Source organism: Podarcis erhardii, assembly GCF_964252035.2.
Source record: "Podarcis erhardii genome assembly, chromosome: 7".
NCBI classification, from domain to species: Eukaryota; Metazoa; Chordata; class Lepidosauria; order Squamata; family Lacertidae; genus Podarcis; species Podarcis erhardii.
Genome location: NC_138511.1, coordinates 83,989,651 through 84,011,049, shown reverse-complemented (window position 1 = coordinate 84,011,049; position 21,399 = coordinate 83,989,651). Strand labels below are relative to the sequence as shown.

Below are 21,399 nucleotides of genomic sequence, written 5' to 3'. Positions count from 1 at the left end.
AACACTCTGTGAGGTGAGTGGGGCTGAGAGACTTCAAAGAAGTGTGACTAGCCCAAGGTCACCCAGCAGCTGCATGTGGAGGAGCGGAGACGCGAACCCGGTTCCCCAGGATTACGAGACTACCGCTCTTAACCACTACACCACACTGGCGAAAAGATCTTAGCCTGGCACTTAACAAGTAACAATGATGGGGCTGGGCACAACTCCCTGGGGAGAGGATTCCACAGGCAGGGGGCCACCACTGAAAAGGCCTGCTCTCACGCAGCCACTTCCCACTCCACCCTCAGGTAGGGCACACAGAGAAGGGCCTCTGATGCAGAGGAGGGGGTGTTCCTCATATACTCGTGCACAGCTGCAAGAATACAGTTAAAAAAAAAAAAGGAGCAGCAGCAAACCCCTCTCCGCAAATACACATATGCCAAAAAGGAGCAGGAACAAGTCCAACGCAGTTATGCTTTTCTGTTTTTATGGGTGTATAATATCAATGAATTGCTTGGTTCCTTCGCTCTCCCTCCCATCACTACTATTCTGTCCCAGAGTGGTACCACAAAAACAAAAGGTGAGTTGGCAGAAAAATTACAGACCCCCCCCCCCCCGCAATATATAGCATAGGACCTGCAAAACCAACTCTGAGCTCAGAATTTTCGGTTTTCAGATGCAGACTTTTAGGGGTACAGAACATGCTCAGTGCTGAACTCAGCACTTGAATTTATACAAGATTTAGAAAGTTCCAGTAAAAATTGCCCCTGCAGAATATAGGCTCTTGTTCATGGGTTCAAATACCCCCCATGCCTTTTCCAGATGTTACAAAACACACACACACACACATACACACACACACACTCGGCTTTGCTGAAAGCCAGCGGCATTTCCATAGGGCTCCAACCACTGAACGAAAATATACCGAAATGCGTGCTCAAATATGAGAGAACACACATCAGGAACCATACTGAATTCCGGCGTGGGGAGAGGGGACCCCCCCCCATCCATTATCACAGCAAATGTGCACTGGGAATCTGCAAGTCGCTGCAGCTTCCTACCATGTGGCAACCAAAGATGTTTGCACGTTTGCAGTTCCCCATCAAACATGACCGTGTTGACTGCACAGAAATGAATCAGCCACATAAAGGACAAGGCAGCCCCAGTAGCACTCAAGCCCCTATCATCGCTCCAGGATGGTTGGAGGGAAAGAGAGAGAGAGAGAGGGAGAGAGAGGAGAAATGCATCACTTACTGGAATTGGGAATGGGGGCCTCAGTGGGGCAAGTGGCAGGATGTGAGAAGAAGGCGAGGAACTAGGTGCCCTGGGGGAAGGGGGGAGAACAGTGCTGAGTGCAGACATCTCTACCCACAACCACCGGTTGCAGACTCCTGGCAAAAAGAGAGGGACGGGGGGAAGGCTTACTTCGAGACGTGTGGACCGTGGCGAGTCGCCTGTACAGGTTCTTCTGTTTCGGATCGGGGTGGAACCCGCTCTTCGTAAAATACACATGGATGTACATGGAGCCGTTGTGCTGAACGCTCTGAAAAAAACCATACCAATGCAATAGGATTACTGGCCTCATCCATTTTACTGAAACATGTTTTTTTGGGGGGTGGAACACAACACAGCAAGGAGGTGATCAAGGAAGCCAAAGCTGTTGGACTAATACTAATAGTTTTATGTTGCCCATCTGACTGGGTTGCTGCACTCTGGGAGGCTTCCGGCAAAATATAAAAACACAAGCTCCCTCCTAATGTTAAGGATCGTCTGCCTTAAAACGTCAAATGGTAGCTTTGGCGTCTCCTTCCTTCCCCGCTCCCGGCTTTGTCCCCCTAGCCCTTCCAAGCCTTCTCTGAGCACCTAGCATTTTAAAAGGCCAAAGACAGAAAGCTTCCCCCAGACCTGTCCTGTCCTGCTTCCTTGTCTTCCAAGAGGGCTTCACCATTCAAATTCCCAGAGCCGGTCAGATGTGGGGAACCTCTGGTGCTCCAGTTGTACCAGAACTACAACTCCCATCCTCCTTGGCCACGGCTGCTGGGCCTGATGGGAGCTGTAGTTTATAACATGTGGCAGGCATAAGGTTTCCCCACACTTGGGCTAGGAGCTTGGGTAGGACTTCTGAGGTGCTAGAATGGAGTGATGCCCCTATTTGTATTCATAAAGGATCATCACCACTAATGGCTTTTAAATCAGTACTGGACATTCAGACAGTGGGTCACACCAGTCTCTCTCTCTTAGCTCTATAGGGAAAGGGAAAGGGACCCCTGACCATTAGGTCCAGTCGTGGACAACTCTGGGGTGGCGGCGCTCATCTCGCTTTATTGGCCAAGGGAGCCGGCATGCAGCTTCCGGGTCGTGTGGCCAGCATGACTAAGTCACTTCTGGCGAACCAGAGAAGCACGGAAACGCCGTTTACCTTCCCGCTGGAGCGGTACCTGTTTATCTATTTGCACTTCGTGCTTTCGAACTGCTAGGTTGGAAGGAGCAGGGACCGAGCAACGGAAGCTCACCCTGTCACGGGGATTTGAACTGCCAACCTTCTGATTGGCAAGCCCTAGGCTCTGTGGTTTAACCCACAGTGCCACCCGCGTCCCTCTTAGCTCTATAATCTCTTGTTAACGTAGAGGAACTACTGTCTCTAACATGGAAGAGGAGATGCTTCCTAGTCCAGTCCAGGCAATGTATTTCTTAAAGCAGTTTTGCTTCTTGTGTCTGGAGATGGAGATTACCCTTAAGTACAGGCAGCCCACTGCAGACAAGTAGGGAGAAAAGTGAGGTCTGCAGCAGGGGGCTTGGCTCAAGTGCAGCTGGAAAACAGCCAGCAGTGACATGCGTTGCTCACGCACCTCCGGAATATCTAACTCTCCGTAGTGTTCATAGCACCCGTCGGAATTCTCGCCACTGGTCCAGTCCCCGTAGACAAGATCCCGCTGCTCCCAAAACAACGCGGAGGTAGCGTTGAAATCTGTAAAGTGCTCATGCTCTGATATATAGACATGAAGATCCTACAGGGAGAAAAGAAGAGCATTACAGTGGTGCCTCGCAAGACAAAATTAATTCGTTCCGCAAGTTTTTTCTTCTTGCGAGTTTTTCGTCTTGCGAAGCACGGTTTCCCATAGGAATGCGTTGAAAATCAATTAATGCGTTCCTATGGAGACCACTTGCCAGGCTGGCGGTGCGGAGAAGGGCTTTTCTCCCCACCGCAAGCCTTCAGGACAGGTACGGGAACAGAGGGGAAGGCGCGCAGCGCTTCTCCTCTGTTCCCGGGGCTTGCGGTGGGACGAGGGTTTTTCCTCCCCACGCCAACATTCAGAACAGCATTCTGAAAGTTGGCGGTGGGAAGGAAAACCCTCCTCCCACCGCAAGTCTTCAGGACAGCCATCCGAAGGCTGGCGCGGGGAGAAGGTCTCTCCGCCCCACCGCCAGCCTTCGGAGCAGCCATCCCAAGGCTGGCGGCCGGAGCAGGTCTCTCCGCCCCACCGCCAGCCTTCAGAGCAGCCATCCCAAGGCTGGCGGCGGGAGGAGGTCTCTCCGCCCCACCGCCAGGCTTCGGAGCAGCCATCCCAAGGCTGGCGGCGGGAGGAGGTCTCTCCGCCCCAACGCCAGCCTTCGGAGAAGCCATCCGAAGGCTGGCGGCGGGAGGAGGTCTCTCCGCCACCCCCCCCAGCCTTCGGAGCAGCCTTCCGAAGGCTGGCGGCGGGAGGAGGTCTCTCCGCCCCACCGCCAGCCTTCGGAGGAGCCTTCCGAAGGCTGGCGGCGGGAGGAGGTCTCTCCGCCCCACCGCCAGCCTTCGGAGGAGCCTTCCGAAGGCTGGCGGCGGGAGGAGGTCTCTCCGCCTCACCGCCAGCCTTCGGAGCAGCCATCCGAAGGCTGGCGGCGGGAGGAGGTCTCTCCGCCCCACCGCCAGACTTCGGAGGAGGTCCGATGACAGTGGGGAAGACGCGCTGCGCTTCCCCACTGTCCCAGAGATTTCCCTATGGGCTTTCGTCTTGAGAAGGAAGCCCATAGGGAAATTTGTTTTGCGAAGCGCCTCCAAAACGGAAAACCCTTTCGTCTAGCGGGTTTTCCGTCTTGCGAGGCGTTCGTCTTGCGGGGCACCACTGTATTTGAGGCAGGGAAGCCTCTATCATGGGCTGCAATAAAGGAATACACCCAGGCAAATGCTCAGCTTCTTTACTGTTAAGATGATCAGGGCTATGCATTTACTGCAATCCCTCAGCAGTGCAGGGGGCGAAAATTGGCTACCCAGGAATCACAGCTTTCATTCAAGAGAAAAAGCAAGTTTCTAGCCACCCTCATGGCTGCAAAGGTACACTGAAAAGCACGTGGGCAATGCCTGCTCAATTTTCAGGTGGCTGATGAGCTGCTGTGCAAGACTTCCAGTAGTAGTGACAGAACAAAAGATGCAATACGGTAAAACTAGCGGATGATACCGTGGAGCAAATGTTTTGAATAATTCTTTTTTATGTAACTGACAGACAAAGAACTGGAAGCCCTCTTTCTTTTCTTTTGTCTCTTTTCCCCCTTTAAAAATTTTGTCGTGTCAAAAAAGCTTCAATAAAAAATTTATGCAGTACAGTAAAACTGGCAAAACACAATACATAGAATGAGAAAAATGCTGCAAATCTGCTCAGCTTCTGTGATTTCTGCAGGCTGCAGAGTTCTACAGGCTGCAAAATTTTTATACAGATCATACAGGCACGTAATTGTACTTTTACATGCTGAGCGCATACTTGTTTACACTTTGCAAACTTTGGGGCCCAGCTAACCCAAGTTTCGGGTCACACTTACCATTAAAGTGTCTTTAGGAAAGAGATTGCGGCTGGGTGCCCTGGGTGCTCCGCCAGTGGTGGTTGGATCCTGTGGTGCCGGCCCACGACGGAACCAACTGCTGATGGCCCAAATGATAAAGATCCTTTGGGGAGGGGGGGAGAGAGAGAAAAGTAGAGAATCAATACAAGATGCAGTTATAAGCTGGCCGTTCCTTCTAGAGGCAGCTACTGCACAAAGAAATTGCTAACAGCTTTCAACGTTAAAGAGAAGCTTCCCAAAGATGAATTTGCGTCAAATATCATAACTCTGCTTGTTCGCAGGGGCCATACTTTGAACTAAACAAGGGGCTGGAGGGCCAGACACATTGGCTCCACCCCTGGCTCCTTCCCCCAAAGGCCTCTCTAACCCCTTGCTCCCAAAATCAAGAGCAGCAAGTGAGTGGGCAGAGCCCTCCCCTTATAATGCAGCTCGGCTGCTTACTGAGAAGCAGGCAAACCAGAGCAGGTAAGAGATTTACTTCAGAGAAACTGGAGAGTTTTGCAGGGGAGAGTCTGCTGCATGTATTGTCTCCCTTTTCTCCCCAAGTCCCTGGTGGGCATTGCAATAATGTGGGACTCTGGGTCAGAGGTTCTGCTGGTGGCACAATGGGAAGCCTTGGGGGCCTTAAACTAGAGAAACTGTGAGAACCATTGGATCCATACTAACCTTGCAAACAGTTGCCGGGAGTCTGCCGGCAACACCAACCTCCTTGGCCACTCCTTTGGCACCCACTTGCTGCTGTCCACAAGACTTTATCCCAGCCCTTTAAAGCCAGAACACGCAACAGTGGGGCAGCCTAACTATATTGCTCTCCCTTGCTGGATGACAGGAGTGAGCCAGCAGTTAAATCTCACAGAGCAAGTTGGAGTTGACTCTTTATTAGCAAAACAGGATCCGCATAGGAGTGTCGGGCCTAATGAGCGCAGCAACCTATCACTGGCAGGTCTTGCCCCCATGAAGCAGTTGACTGAAGGTCCCCGCCTCCCCAGAGCTGTCTAAGTTCCCTCCTATCTTGGGTCTTCTCCAAACAATCTGAGAGGACACCTGCATGAAGCTATGCTCCGCCCTCTTCATGCCTCTTCTGGTTCTGGGAGACCAGCGGGGAGGGGAGCTTGCTGTAGCAGGATGGGGAGAAACCCATGACTCTTCACCAGCCTGCTTCCCCTCCACCTCTTGGCCTGCCTCCTCTTCTGCTTCTGGACTTTCCTCTGCTACAGACCCCCCCCCCCGATCACTAAGCCCTGTTACCTCGTCAGCTTCTGACACCTCCTCTTCCCAGTCTTCTTCCTCTGACCACTCATTGCCATCCCACCACCAATCCCCGGGCTCTGAGCCTTCTTCCCTCGGGGCTTCCCTGGCTGGTTCCTCCCACCATGCCGCTGCTGCGTTCAACCAGTCCATGACACCAGAGGGAAAAAAGAAACACAGGCCTCTAATGGATCGGCATTATTTTCCTGCCCCCTGAAGCCCTCCGCCATGTTACCACTGCACTTTCCTTTCTCTTGGCTTGAACACAGGAAGAAAACATCAAGCCAGAGCACTGGTCCTTCTAGCAACAATAGCAACAATGACTTGCAGCAGCTCTCCAGGACTCAAGGAGAGTGGCTGCAGGAGAGAGGAACCCCCCCCCCCCCGCCACAAATGCACCTCTGATACGGTAGTCAGCCATTTATACCAGTTTCCCTCTGGTTCCTACAAAAAAAGAGCTGGAGAAAGAGAGAATATGCACCTGGATCTCTGTTCACTGTGTTTAAGGTAAAGGGACCCCTGACCATTAGGTCCAGTCGTGGCTGACTCTGGGGTTGCGGTGCTCATCTCGCTTTATTGGCCGAGGGAGCCGGCGTACAGCTTCCGGGTCATATGACCAGCATGACCAAGCCGCTTCTGGCGAACCAGAGCGGCACACGGAAACGCCGTTTACCTTCCCGCAGGAGCGGTACCTATTTAACTACTTGCACTTTGATGTGCTTTCAAACTGCTAGGTTGGCAGGATCAGGGACCGAGCAACGGGAGCTCACCACGTCGCGGGGATTCGAACCGCCAACCTTCTGATCGGCAAGTCCTAGGCTCTGTGGTTTAACCCACAGCGCCACCCGCGTCCCATACAGTTTTTGACACAGTGCAAACTGTGTTTACACTGTGTCAAACTGGTAAAATGGAGCTCAGGCTTCTCTCCCTCCTGCCCTTGCCTGTTCTTATTTAAACCCCATCCCCCCCCCCCAGTGTCCCTTTCTATTAGACTCCTTGCTACCATCTGAGCTAACTCTGCTTCTGCAATATCCTTTGGGGAGGAAGACGGAGAGATACCATCAGCAGAACGGAATGTGGCATGCTAGGGCAGCAATGCCCCTTTCGGTGTGCACCTTCTTCGCTGTTATTACTAACATTTTACATGCAAAGATGCTAGTCTGGGGCTTTGTGTGAATAATACAAACGTGCACACACAGAGCATGCACTGCCACCGCCCCAACTCAAAGGAAACAAAAGCTCCGCATTGAGCACTTGCTGTCGCTTTTAAGTTGCCTCCAAATCAACTTTGTAATACAGTGGTACCTCGGGTTACAAACTCCGCTAAGCCGGAAGTAGTATAAACTTTGCCCCAGGATGAGAATGGAAATCGCGTGCCAGGGGCAAGGCAGCAGCAGGCAGCCCCATTAGCGAAAGCACGCTTCAGGTTAAGAATGGTTTCAGGTTAAGAACGGACCTCCGGAACGAATTAAGTTCGTAACCCAAGGTACCACTGTTTTTGTTTCAGCACTTGCTGTGTTGAGGACTAGCAAGCAGTCTAAAAATACATCATCATCATAATCCCCATCATTAAAAGCAATAATTACTTTAGTATCCTGCCTTCCCCCTCCAAGGAACTTGGAGTGCCACAGTGTTTTGTTGCCTTGCATTTAATCCTCATACGGCCACCCTGTGAACGTGAGGCTGGAAGGTAGAAAATGGCCCACGGTCACTCGGACAGCTTCCCAGCTGAGTGGGAATTTAAATACATTTTGGCCCCCCTTGAAACCTCAGTTTTCTTTGGCTGAGGATTTTCTCACTTTTTTCTTTCTTTCTTATGTCTACACCGCCCACCCGTCAGAAGAACTTTTGGGCTTACTGCAGATCATTTATATAAGGGGTGGGAAACCTTTTTGGCCCAGTGGACCAGATCTTCCTCTCCCCACCCAGCAGGCCAACTATCACAGGTGGGTGGGATCGCCCACCTTCTAACTGTTTGGCCTCATGATGTCATATGATTGACAGGTGGGCAGTTCCACCCACTTGGCAACATTGGATGGCAAGGTGACCAAGAAGGAGTGAACTCCCCATGCGTTAGATGATGCTCAGGGAGTTCAATCCAGTTTTGTGCAGCCGAGTCTCAGGTGTGGGGCAGGTGGGTATGATTTGGGGAGTCTAGAGGGTCAAATCTGCCCTGTGGGCTGCATGTTTGCCAGTTCTGACTTAGATGAACTTGTGGTAAAAGGTAAAGAGACCCCTGACCATTAGGTCCAGTTGTGGCCGACTCTGGGGTTGCGGCGCTCATCTCGCTTTACTGGCCGAGGGAGCCAGCATACAGCTTCCGGGTCGTGGCCAGTATGACTAAGCCGCTTCTGGAGAACCAGAGCAGCGCACAGAGACGCCGTTTACCTTCCCGCCGGAGCGGTACCTATTTATCTATTTGCATTTTGACGTGCTTTCAAACTGCTAGGTTGGCAGGAGCAGGGACCGAGCAACGGGAGCTCACCCCGTCGCGGGGATTCGAACCGCCGACCTTCTGATCTTCAAGCCCTAGGCTTTGTGGTTTAACCCAAAGTGCAATTGTAGCAATCCCTCCCCTCCATCCCGTGATGATGCACAAAACATGGCCATGTGGCGTCATTCTGAAAAAGGCACTCTGCGCTTCTGTATATTGAGAATATGCTACCTGTATGGTGGAGTATACTAGAGACTGGCAGAAGCTCTACTGCATTCATGGACAGTCAATTAAAACCACACACACAACACGGTTAACGAGGCAAGTCCATCGTCTTCCACAAGAGGCTTATTCTACTTCTCAGGTATGCTTGCTTCAGAATGTATGGACCTCAGAGACCCAGACCCCTGCCCTGGCGCCCTGCCTTGCATATATAAGCACGTCTGGTTCTGCAGAGATGCTACGCACGTCTCTTCCGGCATTCGCAGGCTAGTGTGTTTAAAATTATAGCTGAAGATAACCAGCCAACTGGGAAGACAGAACCACAGCACCGCTGGCTTCCGCTGCCTCATGAATCATCTGTGTAACTCACAAACCTTGGAGGGCCAGAGAGTGTTGCCAGCTTCCCAAATCTGATGGGGGGGGGGGATGCAGATTCCTTGCTCTTCTTCAAACAAGGACCGGTATCTCTTAATTTAAAATTCACGCACCCAAGAGGCAATGTCACCTTCCTTCAAGATCTCCCCCACCGTCCCTGTCAAATATCCTTCAGGAGTTTTCACAGTGCATAAACACACACAAATCTGGCCGGCCAATCAATCAGTTTTAAGCCAGGAGGTTAATTAACTAAGCTGTTTCTGCTTCAGATTTGCCCTTGCTGGAGAAGAACCGGGTGATTCGTCAGGGGATCTTTACAAAAATCTGATCCTTTTTTGCCACAGGTGAATCACCAAGACATGTGTGGCAGGAGGGGCAGCAATGCCTGTGGAAAGCCTGTTTTCCTTGGTTGTCAACAGTTCTGAATTACCAAACTAAAAGAATGGAATCATTTATTCTATTCTGCGACTTCCTCTAAGGCTCCCCACTTAAAATGGGCCACAACCATCTGGAAAATGCTGATCCCAATGAAGGGTGGATTATTTCTTTCGACTTCAAAGCAATGTTCTGGATCAATTTCAGCAGCCGGGGCGGGGTGGGGGCCTTGCCAAGTAAAGATGATTTTTTTTGCATACACACAATTTTGGAAGTGCATTACTGCAGCATTTGCCCATTTCTGGAAGAGGGAGAACACGCCAGCGCCGAGCCTGTTCCAATCTGATTTGCATTAATAAATGGAAATGTTTTAACCGTTCTAATCATACGGAAGTTCATCGCTCAGCTGGCACTGAACAGATGCCAAAACGCTTTGCTGACACAGCTCAAAGAGCCAATATAGCATCCCAAGCAATAATGGCTTTGGAAATGGCACAAACTCTCTCTGGTTTCTCTTTCCCACCTGGTCACCTTGCTCTTCAGGGGACATTTGAATGCGTTAGAAAAGGTTGGCTCCTGCTAATGCTATTCGTGGGCCGATTTTGTTGGGCAAGTGGCTAGATGGCGAGTGCTACGAAAGGAGCGGTATCTGAAACAGCATTACTCAATTTGGTCAACTCTGCCCTACCCGACCAACTTATCTCAGAGCCCTCTGGAACCATCACTTGTCCCGTGAACAGTGTTAGAAACTCCGATACCTAAGCTACTCGCCAAATGGCACCTCAAACCTAGGTTATGGCCGCCACAATGGAATGTCTAGGTGTCATTTTCCCCGCCCCCTTGGATTACAAAGCTGAAAATGAATTGTGTATATTGTCAGCATGATGGAGATGTCAGTTGCCATCCTGGTGCCCAGAGATCTCTGCATGTTTACAACTGGACCCACGCTAAGCGCAAAATGTGCCTGGCGCCCAAGGGATTTCTAGCACTGTCCTTGGGCGGCTTACAGCATTATCTAAAAACATAAAACATCCAGCATTATAAACCTCCCGATACAGGGCTGCCTTCAGATGTCATCTAAAAGTTGTGTAATTCTTTATCTTCTTGGCATCTGAAGGGAGGGCGTTCCATAGGGAGGGCACACTACCGAGAAGGCCCTTTGCCTGGCTGAAGCTACTGTTCTCTATTTGCTTTGATTCCCATACCAGCTGCAACTTTTTCTCATGCTTCAAGCTCTGTGCACTCCCGGAGTACCATAAAGGAGAGGCCAGATGGGGAACCAACCACCACCACGACCAGCAAGAGAGAACCCTGAAAAGGATCAGTAGGCCTCATCTCCCCAAACCACAAAAACCCCAAGAGCCCATCACACACGTATTAAGGAGTGTCATCGATCCACATGCATAGGCTAAAGAAGAATAGTGGCGCAAATACAACCATGCTTCTGTGCTCTCCAGCTTGAGAAGCATGAAGGGACGAAACCTTTGATAAAACCCAGAAAGAGACCTTTGGAAGCCTAGGAAGACCTCTCCCTGCAAGCTGAAGGCTGCATGCTTGCTTACAGCAGTAAGGCCCACTGATATTGACGGGGAGCCACTCTGAGTAAATAAGCTCAGGATTACAATGCATGCCGCCACGTCTCCTCTGGTGTTAGTCTCCAACTCCCATCAGCCCCAGGCAGCCCAGCCAAAGGTCAGAAATGGTTATTTATTTATTTCATAAAAATTATACACCGCTTGACTGTTCACAACCATACTTTAAAATGCTAAAACAGACTAAAATCACCTCAACTTTTCAGGATGGCGGCTAGTTTTCTTTTGGGAAGAAGTGAAGGCATGGAGTGATCAGACTATGCAGCACAAATTGAAATTTTTGGGAATCTCCGGAGGGAGGGAGAAGCCCCAAGTTGTTTAACTGAACGTTAAATCTGGAATGCTGCTGGATTACAGTGGTGCCCCGCAAGACGAATGCCTCGCAAGACAAAAAACCCGCTAGACGAAAGGGTTTTCCGTTTTGGAGGTGCTTCTCAAGACGAATTTCCCTATGGGCTTGCTTCGCAAGACGAAAATGTCTTGCAAGTTTTTCTGACTTTCCCCCCCTTTCCCCCCCCTTTTTCTAAGCCGCTAAGCTGCTTATCAGCTGATCCGCTAAGCCGCTTAACAGCTGATCCGCTAATGGGCTTGCTTCGCAAGACGAAAAAACCGCTAGGCGAAGAGACTCGCGGAACGGATTCTTTTCGTCTTGCGAGGCACCACTGTATTATTTTACAAAATTCTATGAATAAAAACAAACAAACAAATGTACCTCAACTTTCTTAAGTGTTTGGGTAGGAAAGTCTAAACAAGAACGTTTTTAGCAGGCGCAGAGAAGCGTACAGGGAAGGCACCTGCTTGATGACTGGAGCTGTGGTCCAGCAACTTCTGGACCAGGGTGGTTCAACATGCAGCCCACGGGCCACTTGTGGCCCTCGAAGCCTTTTTTGAGAGGCCCTCAGCAACATTTGCTGCACTGGGTTTTGGAAAGGAGGCATAAGGGCCCTGACAGTGTCCTAGAGTCCTCCCTCCTCCTTCCCAAAGCCTAGTCTGTGCTTTCCCAGCTTTGGGAAGGACCCTGCCACGGCCAGGCACTCCCTCCTGAAGCCCAGTGCCTCACTTTGCATCAGGGTCTGGTTGCACTGACTCACACAAGAGGCAGACGTCAAAGCACAGACATTTCTCTCCGCAGTCTCATCCATAAACCAAACTATCGAGATCCCAAGTGACAAAAGAGCTGGCTCTAATGATTGGTGTTAAAAGCCTTATGGGGACCTCTGCCCTGGAAAGATGCCGCCAAAACTTAGAGAAGAGGTGCTTAACTTAAAAGTTAATTAGGGTAGCAATCAGCTTAATACTTTACTGAACACACTTGGGCACAGGCCTCTAGGCTGGCCCCACGCACGTCCTTCCTTCTAGAAAGGGGAAGGATTCTTAACTTAGCTGCTTCGCATGCAGAAGGTTCAAGGTTCAAGCCTTCACATTTCTAAAGAGAGCAGTAAAAGACGCTGGCTGAAATGCCAGACAGCCCCCGACAGGCTTCACTTGCCTTCCTCGCATTTGCGCCCTCCAGATATTTTATTATTTGTATCTAGCCTTTTCTCCAAGGAGCTCAGATTTGGCGTATATGGTTCTCCCTCCCCTCATTTAATTCCCCACAACAATCCTGTGAGGTAGGCTAGGCTGAGAGGCAGTGACTGATCCAAGGTCACCCAGTGAGCTTCATGGCTGAGTGGGGATTCGAACCCTGGACTCCTGAGTCCTAGTTCAACACTCTTAGCTGCTGCACCACTTTTGGCTCTCCAATTTGTAGATGTACAAACCCTGATGTGGGTTTGGGCTACAGCCAGCATTGGAGTTCTAGCCCCAAACATTTGGAGGGTGCAAGAAGAAGAAGAAGAAGAGGAGGAGGAGGAGTTTGGATTTGATATCCCGCTTTATCACTACCCTAAGGAGTCTCAAAGCGGCTAACAATCTCCTTTCCCTTCCACCCCCACAACAAACACTCTGTGAGGTGAGTGGGGCTGAGAGACTTCAGAGAAGTGTGACTGGCCCAAGGTCACCCAGCAGCTGCATGTGGAGGAGCAGGGAAGCGAACCCAGTTCACGAGATTATGAGTCTACCACTCTTAACCACTACACCACACTGGCTCTCTCACACATTGCTAAGCTGAAGAAGGCTGGTGTAGACAAATTCTTTTTTAAAAATAAGATTTTATTAAAGATTTTTTCACAGTAATATTAAGTAAACTAATCTAAATAAAAACAAAAACAGAAAAAGAGAAAACACATTCCTGCTCTCTCAAAGGTAGCTCTTAACCCTTGTCTCACACAGAAAGTAGAAGATCCTCCCTGCTCTCACACGGGAGCTTTTGTTTTTTTCTCCCAGTCAGGGGGTAGACAAATACTGAGCTGGGTGGACCAATGGTCTGATTCTGCATACAGGCCACTACCTACATACTAATCACTTGGAGGAAGACCACCACCATGTTCACAAGGACATAAAGCCATGGTTCTTAGGTCTCATGAAACAGCACGTAAAGCCTGTTTCTTCAATGTGCTACTTCAAACTGCAGGTGGAGGGAAGCTGCTTATTGTCCTCCATAAATAAGAACTTTCTGCATGCAGAAGAGCAGTGTAGAAAAAGACAGAGGTCCGGTCTAGCCCAGCTGACGTCCCAGCATGTTAGTTTTATTGCTGTTAGATTGATCTGCAGGGAATGTTTCTTGCATGGTGGAGAATTCAATCATGCAAGCCTCCAGCTGCAGTTTTAAGAGGAACCAGGGGCTGGCAAATTCTGACTAACCAAAAAGGACACCTCCCCCCACCAAACACACACCTTCCAAAGGATAAGATGCCCCTTTTATTAAGGGGGAAAGTGTAGTTCGGTGGTGGAGCATCTGCTTTGCATGCGGAAGGTTCTGGGTTCAAGCTCCAACATCTTCAGGTATGGCTGGGAGAGAACCCCGTCTGAATAGCTTGGGAATCTGCCTGCCAGTGCAGACAATACTGAACTAAATGGACCACGGGTCTGACTCGGTATAAGGCAGCTCCCTAGGTTCCTATGTCTGGAATGTAGAAAAGGATCAGAGGAAAATCTGTTCCTTCTTTTCAGCTGCAGGCTGAGAGCAGGAAATAAGCCCTGAGCCTATAAACCCAGAGGGAAGGTGATGGACCTCTGCATCCCACGCTTCGGCTTGCACCTGAAAAGCCAGGAGGGGGAGCGGAGGCGCATCAGATTGCTCTGCCTGCCTGCACTCCTTAGGGACATTGGTCGCTCTGTCTTTGCACGCAATGATGGGTGCTCTCTGAGCTCAGAAGCCCTGCTGGCACAGAGCGAAACCCACGCGGCTCCACTTCCCTTTTCTAGATCCAAGGTGATCCGGGGAGGTGGAAGCATACTGGTTTACCGTGCACCAATGGATGCTCCCAGTGCAGGACGCTCCTTGGGCATTCAGAGGATCTGAGCTGAAGGTGAGAGGCTGAGGCACTTCAGCTCACCTTAGAGAAACAGGCTTTAGGCTGGTCATTTAGTGCTATGCAGTTGAGACAGTGTGCCTAGGAGGCCAAGATAGGAGTCAGTATAAGTCCCTAGTTCAAATGCCACCTCTTTCATAAACTTAACTGGACGGCCACAGTCAAGCCACTATCCCCTCACCAACTCGCAGTGTGGGTGTCTGGGGTGTCGCAAGAATGGCTGAGATCATCTTTGTAAAGAAAGAGCATGTCTGCTGGCACAGAAGCCATTTCTGATCATTTGAGTTCATCATGAGTTCGTATTGTCTGCTGAATGTGTTTGCTTTTGCTTTGTATGCTCTTGTGTTTTCGATAGGATTATGACCGGTTGAAATGTTTGCTATTTTTTTATGCTTTTGTTGTTACTGTGAGCCGCTTTGAGCGCAGCACCGCTGTCGGAAAACCGGGATACAGTGGTGCCTCGCAAGACGAAAATAATCCGTTCCGCGAGTCTCCTCGTCTACCGGTTTTTTCATCTTGCGAAGCATCCCTATTAGCGGCTTAGCGCTATTAGCGGCTATTAGCGGCTTAGAAAAAGGGGGGGGAAGGGAAAAAACTCGCAAGGCGTTTTCATCTTGCGAAGCAAGCCCATACGGAAATTTGTCTTGCGAAGCGCCTCGAAAAACGGAAAACACTTTCGTCTAGCGGGCTTTTCGTCTTGCGAGGCATTCGTCTTGCGGGGCGCCACTGTACAAATATTAAAAAAATTTAAATATCAAAAAGTACTTGGAATCCACTGAAGTAGTATAGAAACTCCAGTTACTGTGGGTTTCGCCCTACAGATGCAGGAAAACAGTGGGTATTGGCTGCTTTCATAAAAGTACAGGAACTTGACCCAAGACATGTAAATCCAAGCGCAAGTGATTTAAGGACAAACACCAAATACACATACACACCCTACCCTCTAGTGTGATATATACACACACAGGATGACAACGCGGCAGTTCTAGAGCAGTCGAGATCTCACCTGAACAAGACTCCTTTGATGACCTGCCATGCATTTGGAGCTTGCTGTTGGGGCTGGTTCTGCTGCTGGGTCTCAGCAACCGCTTCACCTCCCGCTGCAGTTCCATTGCTGGTCACTTGCTATAAAGGTGGGGAGAAAAACAGGAAGATGGAAATCAGCAAAAGTCACTTGTCATAAGAAGCCAAGAGGTTCAAACTTTGTGACTTTTTTTTTTTTTAAAAAAAGAGACACTTTTGCGGCAGCATGAAACGCCCCCCCCTCCTCTTGGGACAGGAATGAGTTCAGCTTCCCGGAAAACAAGATTTTTAATTAGATGCCAAGTGCTGTACAACAATGAGCTGGGATAGCACAGTGGAGGAGAGCTTGAAATCTGGTTTTAATAACCCCCATTTCAAATCTCAACTCAGCCGTAAGTTCGTAAGGCGCCATCCTACAGCCTTGGTCTGCCATCTGAAATATAGGGATAGCAGCAACAAGTAAGGAGAGCCCAGCTGCATCAAGGCCGTCAAGCCCGTCAACGTTTCCAGCAGCAGCCAGGCACATGCTTCCAGGAAGCCACAAGCAGGCCATGAATTACAGTATTATTCCTATTTTCTTTGTATTTAAACAATTTATATACTGCTTAACTATAGTTATCACTATGAGGTTGGCAAGGATACAGTACAAAAAGTAGAAAGTTAAAACTATAAAATCAAGCTTTGGTTGAAATGTCTGCTTGAATTTTAAAAAGTCTTCAGTCCTTGCCCGTTATAAGTTAATACTGCCTTATGTTTTTTTTATTTGTCCTGAATTGACTACCATCTATTTCATCTACCCTTTAGTTCTAGTATTATGGCGTGGGAAGGAAAATTTATCTGTCCTCACCCTTCCCCATTCATAAACATCTCTCATTGCCCCATTGTTTTTCTGAACGAGGAAGCCACAAATAATTTTGTCTTTTCTGAAACAACAAAGGCCTGTCAACCCCGTGATCATTTTGGCTCTCCTTACCTGCACTTCTTCCATTTCTCCAATATGTCTTTTGAGATTTTTTTTTTTTTTTTTGGTGTGTGTGTGTGTGTAAACTGTATGTGATATTCCAAAGGTGGGCTCAGCATCTTTTTATAGAAGGGCGTTAAGCAGTGGCCATTTTGTTCCCCATCCATTCTTGAGTTTGCTATTTACCACAACCTCACCCTGTTGACATTTTCATTAAGTTATCGACAATGACCCCCTCCTCCAAGATATATTAATACAGTGGTGCCTCGCAAGACGAAATTAATCCGTTCCGCGAGTCTCTTCGTCTTGCGGTTTTTTTGTCTTGCAAAGCACGGCTATTAGCAGCTTAGCGGTTTAGCGGCTATTAACGGATTTGCAGCTTTGAGAAAAAGGAAACAAACTCGCAAGAACTCGCAAGACGTTTCGTCTTGCGAAGCAAGCCCATAGGGAAATTCGTCTTGCGGAACGACAAAAAATGGAAAACTTTTTCATCTTGCGCGTTTTTCGTCTTGCGAGGCATTCGTCTTGCGAGCTTCCACTGTAGATAGTCACACACACTTTAGACCCCCGTTCCATGTTTCTATGTGGTTAAGATTTTCTACCTGTGGGTGCCTCACTTTACACTCACTTAAGAGAAAATCTCATTTGTCATTTCATTCCCATTTACCTAGTTTGCAGAGATGCTTTTGGGACTCTCTGCAGGCTGCTTGGGTTTTTCCTATTTTGGTTATTCATCAATTGTTATTTATTTCATTGTATTTAGAAGGCTGGGGTTCAACTAAATGCAGGCAAGCACCACATAAAAAGCAACCAATAATCTGCAGACTTGACTACAGGATCATTTATAAATGTTAAATAGTACCAGTCTTAATACAGATCCCATTGTTTATTAACCTCCGCTATAAAAACAATGCAGTTACTCTCCTATGGTCCAGAACCTAATCTTTAATCAGCTGCTGATGCAAAGAAGAATTTGCCCTCTTACTTCATCGCTGCTAAATTTATGTAGGACCTTTTAATTAAGGCTTGTGTTAAAAACAACTAGTCAGTCTATATACTAGCACCAACTAGTTTTCACTAGCTTATCTTACAGGGTTGTTCTAAGAATTACTGAAACAACATATGCAAAGTTTCTTGAGTACTTAGGGGAAAACACATAATCACTAATTCTTATTATGATCTGAGGGAAAGGCATACATGATTTATGTTATTCAAATATGCCCAGAAGAAAAGCACCTCATCACTATTAATCCAATTTTTCAGATGAGAAACTCAATTCATGTTCCCAGTCTCTCCCTACAGGCACGCAGGGTCAGTAAAGTAAGTCCATGACATTAAGTGAATATTTAAGCCAGCAAATTCTTTTTGGTACTACATTTGAATTTAAAAACAAATCAAATTATCATCTCAGTTCTTCACTCTTAAAGCACCCCAATCCATGTTGGGCAAAAGATTCCTGTATTGTTATTGAGTATTTAAAGAACTATTATAGCAAGATGAAAAGACGAGCAAGATTTGAAATATGAGCAACAGTGCGAATAAGATAAATAGGTTAAATTAAATATATTGAATAGTATAGGTGAAATATGTAGCATTTAAGGGTAAATATGGAGACCATGGAAGGGTAGGACAGAAAGTCAATTGATAAAGTAACATGGTTTATGTTAAAATTTGCATATATATTTTCTTTGTGAAAAATCATTAAATAAGATCTGCTATTAAAAAAACAATTTCTGTATTGCAGGGGGTTGGACTAGATCAGTGTTTCCCAACCTTGGGCCTCCAGCTGTTTTTGAACTACAATTCCCATCATCCCTGACCACCGGTCTTGCTAGCTAGGGATGATGGGAGTTGTAGTCCAAAAACAGCTGGAGGCCCAAGGTTGGGAAACACTGGACTAGATGATCCTTGGCTTCCCTTCCAACTCTACAATTCTATGATTCAATCTCCTTTCAGGAAAATAATGGTGGAGGGCCAAAATATGAGCCTCTTCATCCACATTCAATATTGTTGGAAGAATTAAGGCTTTGATTCTGGATTCAAATTTATTTTTAGATCATTTATTTAAAATGGCAGATTATGCATTACAGATTTCATCACAAGGATATTATGTAAAAATATAGATGGTAAAAGAGGGTGGGGATAAAGGGGAAGTAGCAAGAATGATCCAAGTGGTAAATGTACCTGGGGAATCCCAAGGTGAGGCGTGGGGAGGACACTAAAAGGTAACACTGCTTTTAACACATGGATGGCAGCCAAACAAAAGGATTGTGGGCCCTGTATGGGCTGTTTCCCAGCAAACGGTGGAAAAACAAGGTGTGGAATGGGAATTCCCGTGCCCCCCCATCCTCTCACCCCAAGCACCTGTAGCCAACAACACTCTGAGCACTGTTACCTAAGCTTCTGATAGCTAGAGCTTACTTCCCTAAATTATAATTGGAGACACACCTGAAGTGGTTTGCTTTCAGAAAATGAAAGTGTTAAGAATTTTCCACACTTGGAAAAGCTCACCTGGGTTTGAGACAGCCACTGTTCTACAAGTGCTTCTTCTCAATGTAAGCTCAGAGCAGTAACTCACACAGAGATGCAACCGACAGACTCCCTTCACCTCTGCATCAGGAGCAACTGAATGACCCAATCACATCCAATTCTGAGATGGGCCATAACTGTCCTTCCCCAGGAAGGAGAAGTGGATGCAAGTAAGGCAAGAGCAAAGAATCACACAGGTACCCAGCAGGCACTATGGGCTGAGTGCAAATTATAATTATCCTATTTATTTATTACATCTCACAGCACACAAATGTGTCACAGCAAACTGTGTGGGAATTACTGGCTTTGAGTGAGATGAGACTCCACACAGGGGAAAAATAAGCTGTTTCATCTAGAATAGGTAGAAGATGAGAGCACTGCTATCTAGAATGAGACAAATTTTGGGCAGACTGTGCGTAATATTCACAGAATCAACAGACAATTGGGGAGAGGAGAGATCATGATGTCAAGTTTCCCCATGAAAGCTGGGACAAGAGTCTCCTTACAGATAAGAGAGGACAATACCTGCAAAAGCAGACTAGATGCAGTTAAGGGGAAGCATCTAACAGATGAAAAAGGTAACTGCATGCTCATGCATCTGTTTCCCCTACAGAAAGGTATGAGAATCAGATGTGGGTGGGAAAGAGAAGGCAGAATGGGCAGCAACTCAAAGAGGAAATTTAACTTAGGAGGAGGACAGAGGAGGGGAAAAAAAACACCTTAGTAGGGAACCCAAAGACAAATTCCTCAAAAAAGAGAAACAATTCCTGAAGTAGGAAGCTCTGACATTAGTGATGTTGAAAGGAATGGCAGGTGAACTCTTAGCCTAGATGGAGAAAACAGTGACACCTGTAAATTTCAGGGATAAAATGCTTTTGACAGTACCGTCAAGGAAATTGGGGAGGAGGAACCATGGTCTGAAACTGGAAGAAACAACGTCAGTTGGAGACAAAAGAGGAAACCAGCCAAGAAAAGCAGAGCACAATGAGAAATGTAGACTGTCATAAAGGATGGGGGGCAAGGGCCAAGAGAGCTATCTGGGTCAGAACTTGTTGGTTCTTTATGGGGGATAAAGGCAGGAGAAATTTGCTAATGAGACCAATTAGGAGCAGAAAGATAACTACCCAGAGGGGGGACATTGAGATGAAAGTGATTCCTTGGCATACACCTGAGAAATCAGATCTATCTAACAAGGGACAGAGTCAGGCAAGAATTTCTAAGTCAAGGGAACAAGATGAATGCCAGATCAAAAGGGTGGAGGTGTACCCAAGAGAAGTGGGGTGTTGAGGCTGAAGCAACACTGTGTGACACATCCAAGAAGGAAGGAGTGGCTAGTGTGGGACATTGAACAGAGAGACAAATGGGTGACTCCTCATTTAATCATAAAGTTCACTGCATGGTTTCCATGAGGCAATTTGGGCAACTCGCTTTACTACAAATTGTGCCGGACGAGTCGCAAAAGCTTCCTTCCTGAAGCAAATATATAAAAACGATGAAACTACAGGTGAACTAGGTCCCCAAGAATTAAGGATCTATACACCTTTCAGGTATAGAGGTGTGGCAAGATGCAGGGTACAAACTGCCGCTTGCGCAACTATACAGAATGATGAAACCCAGGCTCATATTCTGGAGGTTTGTATGCAGGTCCAGTTTCACTCTGTAGCTTCTAGGAAAGAGTCCTGTCTGCGACTCTACAGCCTGTCAGTATAAAGAATACTGAGCTGATGAACTACGTGTCTGAGATGGAATGTCGTCTTGCTATGTTCTTATGCTTTCTATATTTAAGCTCTCATCCACATTAGGCCATGATGCTCCTTCAGGAATTCAGGGCCAGTCGCTACCGCTTAACCTAACCTACCTCACACAGCTGTTGCGAAGGTAAAACTCCATATTTGCGAGCAAGAACCACACATGCCACTTTGTCTCCTTAAAGGAAAAGCAGGTTATAAATGAACCTGACGTGGTTCGGGTTACCAAACGCACCGGGAGTGATTTTTACCACTTCAGAGCAGCCTTCCTCCACCTTGGGTGCCTGATGTTGTCGGACTACAAATCCCATCGTTCCTAGGCGACGTGGCTGGTCAGGGCTGATTGGGAGCTGTAGTTCAAGAACATCTGGCGACCCTCAAGGTTGAGAGGGCCCCTTTCAGAAGCCGACTTGCGCCTGGTCGGACCCTTGGCCCATGCAGCTCAGTACTGCCTACACCGGCTGGCAGCACCTACCTCTCCGAGGTCACGGGGCAGGTGTATTTCCCAGACCTACTTGGAGGTGCCAGAGACTGAACTTGGGGACTCTCTGCAGGATGAGGGCGTGCTATGACCACAGGCTTGCGACCCTTGCTCACTCATGCCATAAGCCTCTCTGAGCCCGGCTGAGAATAAAACAGGGGCTGGGCATGTGTGGACCCCTCCCCCCCCAAAAACAACCCC

The 21,399-nt window shown here is 48.1% G+C and overlaps 1 protein-coding gene across 2 annotated transcripts in view; it reads right to left on the bottom strand.

The window, feature by feature from the left end:
* CLPTM1 (CLPTM1 regulator of GABA type A receptor forward trafficking) overlaps positions 1 to 21,399 on the bottom strand; it is a 32,568-nt gene that overhangs the window by 10,689 nt on the left and 480 nt on the right. For both annotated transcript variants that reach the window (XM_081868997.1, XM_081868998.1), the window contains exons 2-5: positions 15,463 to 15,581; positions 4,774 to 4,897; positions 2,829 to 2,987; positions 1,405 to 1,522 (exon numbers count right to left, since the gene is read on the bottom strand). In XM_081868997.1, the coding sequence (XP_081725123.1) occupies positions 1,405 to 1,522; positions 2,829 to 2,987; positions 4,774 to 4,897; positions 15,463 to 15,581 (520 nt within the window). The remainder of the gene's footprint in view (positions 1 to 1,404; positions 1,523 to 2,828; positions 2,988 to 4,773; positions 4,898 to 15,462; positions 15,582 to 21,399) is intronic.